Here is an 11,125-nt window from a genome sequence, read left to right on the forward strand (position 1 = left end):
TCAGGGATTTTCTTAAGTTGACTCAACTGTAGGAATGTCTTAATAGTAAAGAATAAATGTATTAAAACTTCACACATGATGTATTTTTTGATGCATCTCAGTTTTTATGATGTCATATCTCTTGACCTATGTTTCATACAACGATATATTCATGTAAGTATATTCAGAAGCATATGAGGATATCGCCTGTGAAATATGTTGTGAATAGCATAAGTAGCAAAGAAGTACTACATTTAAATTTCATGCACAATCCAGCAGTTTTTGACGCATCTCAGGGTTTATGACCTCATATCTCCTGATCTATGTATCATATCATCATATAATTTTGTAGATACATTTAGTGTCATATGTGAGTACTGTCTGTGGGATTTATTATGAATAGAGTTATTAGCAGAGAAGTAATCAATTTAAACATCATGCAAAATGTGGCAGTTTTTCATACATCTCACTGTTTATGATACCATATATCCTGGACCACGATAGGTACATGGTTCTTACCTGACAGTGATTGTTGCTTGATAATAATAGATATGTGAACCAAGTTTTGTTGAAATTGGTTGAGTGGTTTAGAAGGACATTTGGAACACACACAGTTTTACAATGTATACTGGCTAGGTAGCCAGCTGCTGTGGCAGAGCGGCTCTAGGCGCTTCAGTCCGGAATTGCGCTGCTGCTACGCTTGCAGATTCGAATCCTGCCTCAGGCATGGATGTGTGTGATGTCTTTAGGTTAGTTAGGTTTTAGTAGTTCTAAGTCTACAGGACTGATGACCTCAGATGTTAAGCTCCATAGTGCTTAGAGCCATACCGGCAAGGATTTTGTGTTTTCATTTTGTAATGTAAAGATTTTATTTTTGTTCAGAAATATTTGTAAAGGAATTAATTTATTTTAATGTGAGAGAGTAATAGCTTGTATGTTGTTAACTAGTAGAATGTTAGTAACTATGTATCTGCATGCAGGTTACTGGCTCATCCACGACCAACGACCATCCCACTGGACAGCAGGTCTTGCAGTCCTCCTGCAAGTTGGATCATCATCAGATGTCACAAATGTCCCCTCAGATTTTCCTCGTTGTGGTAGCTGGGTTGGACCAGAGTTCCTGCTTATATGAAGTAATAGGCTGCAGAAGGTAATTGTTGTGTACCTGTAAAATTACATGAAGAACATCCACCAACAACATGAAGCAGTTGCCTTTTACATATCCTTTTAAGGATGTTGAATCTGAAACTTAGTGTTTTGAGCAGCTTAGCCCCTGAGCATTAAAGTTTATGCTAAAATATTGAGTCAACATGTTCTCTTTGAAAGGTTCTCACTTGACATTCTGCCATACCTCAGATTCTATAAATATTCCTTTTTTGTTGGTTTTATGTTAAATGATTAAAAGCTTTGATGGAATTTAATTAGAAATGAATGAGAAACTTGTCCTTGCATAATGAAGTCTGAGTCATTTCTAACTTATATCTATAAGATATGCAGTGTATCTGCTTCTTGTTAAAATGGCTTCCAAAATCATCATTAAATTTTTTTAAATGTCGGGGACAGGAGACAATGATGAACATAGGTCTTTTTATAACAGAAATACACCAACAGCTTCAGTGAAGTGATAACATTTCAGTTATTACAGCTAAATGGTCTGTATTAGTAGCCACAATGTGCTGTAAGTGCAGATATGATTTTTCCCTAGAAGTACTCACTGCAGGCCAGTATGTTTATAAAGAAATAACATTTTAATGTCAAAACAGCTGAAATTTTAATGCAAATTTAACCTGCAGTTCGATATGTAGTTAGTTTTAGTGCTTAACAAATTGTACAATAGTATAACTCATACCACCAGTACAGTTTCATACCTATACCCAAATTAAAAGATTTTAACTTCAATAGGTCAACACTATCCACCTTGTTTGAAGTGTCTTGGTGTTTTGAGGCTCCGTGACTAATATGCCATTGTCTTGCCCTGCTCATGATGTTAGTGGATAATCTGTGGAATGATACATAATGGTACATAGGATATTATTCTATGAAATTTGTGATTATTTGTCAGTCATTGCTCAATCACATAATGATGTTTTTGTAAGCCAAATTGAACCAATGCATATGAATAATGAAAGTTGTTTTTGAAGATAATAACTGCAATGAAATACATTTTTTGGATCAGAACATATATAAATGTGAAATGTAACTATGATGACAATGTAGAGAGAACTGCATTTGTGATTGCTCATGCTTATTATGGAAGACCAATAAGAATTTTATGTATTTTCCATATGGGAAATTTTAAACTATCTTTGTTCTAACAGAAACTAACATCACATTTTATTACTATACAAATTATATATTGTATATTACAACAAAAAAGTCTGTGATAGCTATTGTTAATGTGTTTGTGCGTTATTTGTGTGTTCAGTGCTTCCCAGGTAGCATAGTAGATTACAATAATAAGTTTCATTGAAAGTGTTTTAAGTTATTTATATTATGAAAACTGTACTTCTGTTAAACTTTATAGAAATAAAATGAAACTGTTGCCTTGTAAATATGTCACACAAATGTGTGACAACAGAATAATATGCAGCCAAATCAAATAAAGTCAGTTAAAGACTAAGCTCAAAACAAAAACTTTCATTTGAGTACTATCAAAATTTGGAAAAAAGGACGCTTTTGGAATCTACTGAGAGTGTAACTCCTTCCCCAATAACTCACATTGCCTCATACCCAAAGTGGTAATATGGACTTCCAAATGATTACTTGTCCATATCTGTAGTCACTGTTCATTAACAGAAATAATATTTTATTTGGGTCTCCTTAATTTTACCATTGTTACATATTACCGTTCTGCGTGTGTGTGTGTGTGTGTGTGTGTGTGTGTGTGTGTGTGTGTGTGTGTGTGTGTGTGTGTTTTCCAGGAGAGGAATATGTTGCAAAATGACCGGAGAGGGAAAGACAAAAAGGAATTGTGGCAAGGGGAGCAGAGGAGCCTGATGAAGAATGGTGTAAGTGACGTTTCAGTCCTGGAGGATTGTGAAAATGGAAGATGCTCTTGAGTAACAGAACATAGCGTTTTGTTTCGCATGGGTTTTGATATTCTGTTTGACAGCTGATCATATTCACACACAGTTTAGACACTGATTTCCCCTCATACATTGGTATTACTAGTTGATTCCTTCAAAAAACACCCAGTATTCTTGCCACCTTTTTTAAAATGCTTCTTTTTCACATTCATCGCAGAGATTTCCTTTGGATACTTATAGGTGTACACTAAGTAATCAAAAGCATCTGGACACCCCCAAAAACATATGTTTTTCATATTAGGTGCACTGTGCTGCCACCTACTACAGGTACTCCACATCAGCAACCCCAGTAGTCATTGGAGATCATAAGAGAGCACAATGGGGTGCTCTGTGGAACTCACGGACTTTGAATGCGGTCAGGCGTTTGGGTGTCACTTGTGTCATACATCAATGGCAGGGTGTGGGTATGGTGAATGCCCAGTGAATGTCATCTGTGGTGCCAACAGTAAAATTCGGAGGTGGTGGTGTTATGGTGAGGTTGTGTTTTTCATGGAGGGGGCTTGCACCCCTTGTTGCTTTGCGTGGCACTATCACAGCACATGTTTTAAGCACCTTTTTGCTTCCCACTGTTGAAGAACAATTTGGGGAGTGGTTATATGACAATAACATCGCTGTAATGGACTGGTCTGCACAGAGTCCTGACCTGAATCCTACAGAACACCTTTGTGATGTTTTGGAACGCCGACTTCATGTCAGACCTCACCAACTGACATTGATACCACTCCACAGTGCAGCCAGCACTCCATGGAAAATGGACTGCCATTCCCCAAGAAACCTCCCTGCACTTGACTGAAAGTATGCCTGCAAGAATGGAAGCTGTCATCAAGGCTAAGGGTGAGCCAACACCATATTGAATTTCAGCATTACCAATGGAGTGCGCCACGAACTTTTAAGTAATTTTCAGTCAGGTATCCGGATACTTTTGATCACATAGTGTATGTTTTGCAGGACATAAACATGAAATGTGATTAAATGTGTTGTTGCTATAATAAGTGGGCATCCAGCATGAAGGCCTTTGATCAGTTCCTTAATTAGACACTATTCTGCACTGACACTTAACTATTAAATCATTTTTTTAAATCATTTTGCTTTATGAAATTCCATTTGATGGACACACATTTCAGTACCAGAGTAACATTTAAATTATGTACAGAGAGAAATTCAAATTTTAATTTGTCTGGAGTTTTAAGGTACACCAATATCAAATGGTATATACTGGTTTTGTAAGTGCTGGTTTTACTGGAAAGTTTCTAAAACAATTTAATTTTGGTGATATTTAGTCAAGTTTCTTGAAGCATTTTTACATTAACTCTCACGAGAATTATGGTAATGTAATTAAATGTAGTCATACTGCATTTTATATTACTGAAAAAAGAAATGATCTGTCTGCATATACCACACTTGACTGCAGTATTAATATGTTACATTCCCCTTTATTGTTGTTAAAAACTGATATTAGTTAATTGTGTTAATAAAATATCAACTTTGGCATACTGAGTTATCTTTTAAAGCAAAAATCAGTCACCACATCAGTAATTTAATTTCTAAAACGAGGCGTATGGCTGTGGATGCTTAGATAGTAAGTCCCATTTTTTTTAATGCAAGACACAACATATCACATCATGCTCCACATTACATAAAACTGCGTTATATTCTGGAACGTACTAGCAGGTGTGAAATAAATATATTAATTCTTTATAAAAGACAATAAAACCACTCATTGTTTGGCTTTAGGATGAGCATTTGGAACAGATACAGTTTTCTACCCACCATCCACAAATCCTCAACCTGTAAGTCATATAAGGCTGAAATTATGTGTCAATACTACATCATCATTATGCCAGAAGGTTTATTTATTTTTTATTTATTTATCTATCTGAAGACAATTTGAATTGTATGGTGGTGTCAGTAATGTAACAGAGAATCTTGCCCCGCTAGAGAGGATGCTAGAAATGGAGGAAACAGGGTACATAATGGACATTATCATAACAATTCAGGGAATAGATACAGAAAAGGCAACAATAACAGTAATTATGACAATAACACATTTAACAGTACTACTACCATGGAGAGGGAAAACTAATGTGCTTCTGGGAAGAGTTTGTCTTCTGAAACAATACAAAGCTAGCCACAACAAATCTCTTCTAGATTAATTAGGTATGCTTACAACCAAGTTTTACAGATGTCTCAATACATGAAGATAATGAACAAACAAAAGAATATATGAAACCAAAATTGACATGTACAGTAAGTAGTGTAACTATAGAAGTGATTTTAGATTCTGATAGTGACATATCAATACCACTGCTTGTTCAAGAGAAATAATTTGTTGGATGCATTCCCTCAGGTATCATATATACAGATAGCAGGGGTAACAGGCATGACAGGCAGACTTGTGTATGCAGAATTGTTCATTAAATTTAGATTAAACACAAACACATTTCAACAAGCAATGTTTTTAGTGGAAGGTTTAAATGTACCTATAATTTTAGGCATAGACTGGTTGTTGGGCAATAATGTATCTTTATACTTCCAAACTGGGACAATGACATTCACATATCGACCTCAAGAGTAACTGGCTGTTATGTTTCAAGCAAAGCAACACAGCCAGATTAGGACTCACTTTAATGACAGAAGCTACTAGAGCAGGACAACAGGCACCAATAAGGTGCAGACATCCAACAAGTGAATGAAATGGAAATTGTTGATAACATTAACAGATCAAATAATCTAAGCATTAATGAAAAGAAGGATTTGATTTCTTTGTTATGTAGACTTATAAAAAGTATTTTCAACATGGCCAGGCATTATTAAAGACTTCGTTTTTAGATTTAAGATTAAAGAACACAATCCATCTTATGTCAGACCCTACTGCCTATCAGTATCTATGAAGCCACCAGTACAAAAAGAAATTTTATGCCATTATAATGGAATATTATAGAAATTATAATAAGCCATAATTGTAATAAGCCAGTAGTGGTTGTTGGATGGGGATATATGTAGAGTGCTGGATGCATGAACTGTAAATAGAATAATAGAGCCAGGGAGGGATAGGCCCTGTATAATAGAGGAAATGGTAGTGAAGCTTGGGGGAGTAACATATGTCAGCACAATACACCTGGCAGGAAGTTATGGGGCAGATTGCCTTATATGAAGATTCACAGAAGTATATGGCATTCCTGTTTGATGGAAGGTCTTATCAGTTCCAAGTGCTGCCATTCAGCATAAACATGTAAGTGTCACTTTTCATAAGAGTTTTGGATAAAAAAATAGCAACAAGTTACGAAATAAAGTATTGTTATATGTCAGCAGTATAGAAGTAATATCCACAAGATGGGAGAACATCTGCAAACATTGGATGAATTTTTCATGGGATTAGAGTCCCAAGGTGTCACCATTACCTTGTCAAAATCACAATTTGTGAGAAATGAGGTTAAGTTCTTGGGATATATTGTAAATACCTTGGGCATTCAACCTGACCCACACAGACTGCATGCTGCCTTATGGACCACATTTGATAATGTTGTTAAAACAGGATATAAAGATGGATATAAAGAATTTTCAAAAATAAAAAAGGCATTGGCAGCATGGCAACTGTTGGTTCACCTGAATTTTGCTGTTCCTTTTCATAAGGTGTTGGACATTGGATTATGGGATGGGCTGTCACATGTTCCAGGAGTACGTGATTGACTGCAAATTGGAGAAAAAACCAGTAGGTTTCACCAGTAGAATGCTTGCACAGTATAAACAAATTTATAGAATTATATAAAGGGAAACATTATCAGTAGTGTGGGCATTCAAGAAATTTAAATACCTACTAGTGGGACACAAGATGGTAATACTTACGGTCGATAGCTTGTTTACATTTCTACTACAGAGCAAATTTCAACACAGTAGGCTAACAAGATGGGCTCTCTTTCTACAGAAATTTCACTGTACTATTAAATATATAAAGGGGCAATATAATATAATACTCAATGCACTGTCTTGACTACCAGTAGGTCTTAAATTGAACCAAAAACTAAAGGAAAAAGGCAAATTTGCTGTTTATTTTCTTAAGGTAAATATATATGAGAAAGACAGAAAACTTTTGTAGAAACTTGGGTGAACAAAACAAAGACAGATACTTATCAGAATAAGATTTTCATCCTCCAGTGGAGGGTGCACTGATACGATACTTCCTGGCAGATAAAAGCTGAGTGGCAGACTGAGACTCAAACTTGCAACCTTTGTCTGTCATGGGTAAGTGCTCTAACAACTGAGCTACCCAAGCACAACTCATGTCCCATCCTCACAGCTTCACTTGCACCAGTACCTTGTCTCGTACCTTCCAGACTTTCACAGAAAGGTGAAAGACAAAGAACTGGAATTTGAGTCTCAGTCCAGTACACAGTTTTAATCTGCCAGGAAGTTTCATATCAGTGCACACTCCACTGCAAGATGAATATCTCATTCTGGAAACATCCTCCACATAGTCATGTATTCGCAATATCCTTTCTTCCAGGAGTATTAGTCACTTGTCTTGCACATTTTGTTGGAGAGCTTCTATGAAGTTTGGATTAGATTAGATTAGATTAGATTAGATATACTTTTTTCCAATTGATCCATTGTGAGGATATCCTCTGGGATGTGGAACATATTAGAAACAAGAATACAATAAATATTTATAAAATCAGAACAGATATGCTAATATTCTTCCATAAATACCAAATGAAATTTAAAAAACTAAATCTTAAGTGAATTTACATTTAAAAGGATACAAAACTTATCACCAAATATTAAATGTTCAATACACTTAGGTGCATATGATAATTCTTAGGCTATCATAGCCATACATTGTCATTGTCAAATAAAAAAGATAAAATAAAAGCAATTTTAAACAGCACTTACAATGATCACATTACTGCATAAAATTTGTACAAATATCAAGTTAGACTCTATGCATTATTCATGTTATGTGAAATTATTAATACCATACATGCATCAATTGGTTCTGCTAAGAAATTCATCAATGGAATAGAAGGACTTGGTTACCAATAAATCCTTTAGACTCTTCTCAAACCGTATTGGTTAAACTCTTTATGGCTGCTGGTGTATTACCAAATAATGTGTATTGCTGAGTAGTGGAAACCTTCCTGAACCAAAGTAAGTACTTTAGATCTTTGTAAAAGTTATTCTTATTTCTGGTATTGATTCCATGAACTTAGCTGTTGGTTTGAGGAAAAAATACATTTTAATGACATTTCATTAAGGAATAAGTATATGGGGAAGCAGTAGTTAGCATCCCCTGTTCCTTACACATCCTCTGCAGGACGTTATTGAGTTTACACCACAAATAATTTGTATTGTGCATTTCTGGGTGTGGAAAACTTTAGCTTGGTTGATGAGTTACTCTAGAAAATATTCCTATATGACCTTAGGAAATGAAAGTAAGCACAGTATGCTAGCTTTTTTATTTTTGTATTATCTACGTCTGACAACATTCGCATAATAGAGATTTGTTTAGGCACTTCAGCAGTTGTGTGGTATACTCCTTCCAATTAAATTTATTATCAAGCTGTAATTTAACACTATCAACTTGTTCTGTCTGCTTGTTGTCATATTTTTGGCATATGCCTGCAGGAGACCTATTGCAAGTTCTGAATTACATATAGTTTTTTCAAGGTTTGTGCTAAAGATTGTGTGTAAGATGGCGGCTAGTGTGAAAATTCGTTGTGCGTGTCCGAGAAAAAGTGCGAATTTTGCCGTGAAAAAGAAAAATTGTGACAGTTGTAAGGATGAAATTACAAAGCTCAGCGAACGGGTGTCTAGTTTACAATTTATTATCAGTTCCTTGAAGATGGATATCAAGAAACTTAAAGAAGAAAAAAGTGAACGGAACATGAAAAACTCGCGCCATGAAAATACGAATATGTCGGAGAATTGGACGGAAGTGAAGTACAAAAGACGCAAACAGATAATACAAGATACAGAAAACGGCAAAAGAAACATAAATATAGTGAACGAAAATTACTTTCAAGCTCTTTCGACTACGGATTGTGAAAGTGAAGTTAACAGTGCGAGTGTACCATGTGGAAAACCAAACGACTTTGTGAATAAGGTAAAACATGGAATATTTCAGCAGCAGTTAAGTAAAAGATCATATGCCAAAGTGCTCACGAAAAATCTTCCACCTCTAAGCTGCTCTACTGAGACAATATCGACATGTGTTAGCAAAAAAGACATAATAAATATTGCCAAACAAGACTTCGCTTACTGCAAAGATAGGCAGAAAACAGATAATCTCGGAACAGCAAGTACCGGTAAAATTGAACTGTATGCCGACAGCCAAGGACGAAATACAGCCGCTGAATTTCGGCGTACAAGTAGTCAGAATTTTAGTTTTAGCTGTACAATAAAACCAGGAGCAAAATTCAGTGCTGCTACGTCAATGAGTCAAGAAAAAATTTCCTCACTGAACAAAAAGGACTTTTCCATCTTCCTGGCGGGATCAAATGATATAGCTAGGAACGAAAAAAACGATCTCTTAATCTCGCTAAAAAGAAAACTGTATGAGCTGAGAGGAACAAATGTTATTGTTTTTTCAGTGCCACACCGTTACGACTTGATAGAATGGTCCTGTGTAAATAAAGAAATTGAAACTGCAAATAAAGAGATGCAAAATATTTGCAAGCGGTTTGAAAATGTAACATTTGTGAACATCAGCAATTTAGGGAAAAGATTTCACACAACACATGGTTCTCATCTAAATGTACTTGGAAAAAACGTAGTAGTAACAAAAATTTTAGAACTTGTAAATAAAATCTCAAATGTGCAGTGTGAAGATAGAAAAGTCATACCTCTCATGGACAGGAAGTGTGTGTATCCTGTAGACTCCAATGTGAAATCTGCTGTCAGTGAAGCTACACCTCTCCAAGACAAATGTGAAATTTTATTAATGCAAGTGAACACTCCAAATGTTAATAATTCACAGAAAGGCACAGCAGTTATGGAACAACAAACACCAGAAATAAGTGAAACAGCAGCAGCACCATCATTATCAGCAGAAGCAGCAACAGCAGCAGAACCGACAACGACTGGAGCAGCAACACAGCAACGCTTAAGGAGGAGCCAAAGGAAAAATACATCTGTGTCATTCAGTGATAATTTTTTATGGTTTCAAGCCAAGAAGAAAATAAAAATGTGAAAAACCAACCTGTTAACTCACAGATAAGTCACAACAACATCCTATTTTTAAACATTCAGGGTCTTGAAAATAAAGTTGAAATTCTGGAGGAGTCATTGCCACAGAATAAGTATTCTTTCTTATGTCTATCAGAACATTGGCTTAAACCAGAACAAATACAATACTATGTACCAGAAGGTTATAAATATGGAAACAGTTTTTGCAGATCTCAGTACCGTAATGGTGGTACTGTTATCTATGTTTCAAATGAAATAGAGTGTAGAGAACTAGATCTTAGTTGGGCATGTGTAGAGAAACACTTTGAAACTACCGGAATCATATGTGATATAATGAAACTTATCATAGTATGTATCTACCATTCCCCTGACTCAGATGATAAAACTTTTTTAGATAATTTAGACAGTGTACTCTGCTACATAACGAAATGGAAACAGTATGTAACTGTAATTGGGGGAGACTTTAATTCAAGCTTTGATGTAACATGTAACAAACCCAGTGTAAATAAGTTACTGAATATGCTAAGGCAGCACAACTTCCATCATGTAAATTCAGAACCAACAAGACTACAAGCGTGCTTGGATAATGCTTTTGTCAACTGTGCACGTGATATGTACTCCACCAAGGTAAAGGAATTTGTTTTCTCAGACCACTCCATGTTAACAGTAGAGTTAAGACACTTTATAAAAGGGGATGAGAGCAAGGCTGCACAAAAGTTAACAAAATCTAATACCTTAATATTAACAAAACACAATCTCATAAAACTAACACACCAGCTGAGCATAACAAACTGGGACAAATTATTTCAAAACTGTGATTCCTGTGCCCAAACAGTTTATGAAACATTCCACAATTACTTAACAGGTATTTTAAAAGA

At 35.5% G+C, this 11,125-nt stretch overlaps 1 protein-coding gene across 1 annotated transcript in view; it reads left to right on the forward strand.

Moving 5' to 3' along the window:
- LOC126174993 (uncharacterized) overlaps positions 1–2,597 on the forward strand; it is a 397,453-nt gene extending 394,856 nt beyond the window's left edge. The window contains exon 11 of the mRNA XM_049921476.1: positions 960–2,597. Within this exon, the coding sequence (XP_049777433.1) occupies positions 960–1,111 (152 nt within the window). The 3' untranslated portion in view covers positions 1,112–2,597. The remainder of the gene's footprint in view (positions 1–959) is intronic.
- Positions 2,598–11,125: the final 8,528 nt, after the last annotated feature.

The sequence above is a fragment of the Schistocerca cancellata genome, chromosome 3 (genome assembly GCF_023864275.1).
Source record: "Schistocerca cancellata isolate TAMUIC-IGC-003103 chromosome 3, iqSchCanc2.1, whole genome shotgun sequence".
Taxonomy (NCBI): domain Eukaryota; kingdom Metazoa; phylum Arthropoda; class Insecta; order Orthoptera; family Acrididae; genus Schistocerca; species Schistocerca cancellata.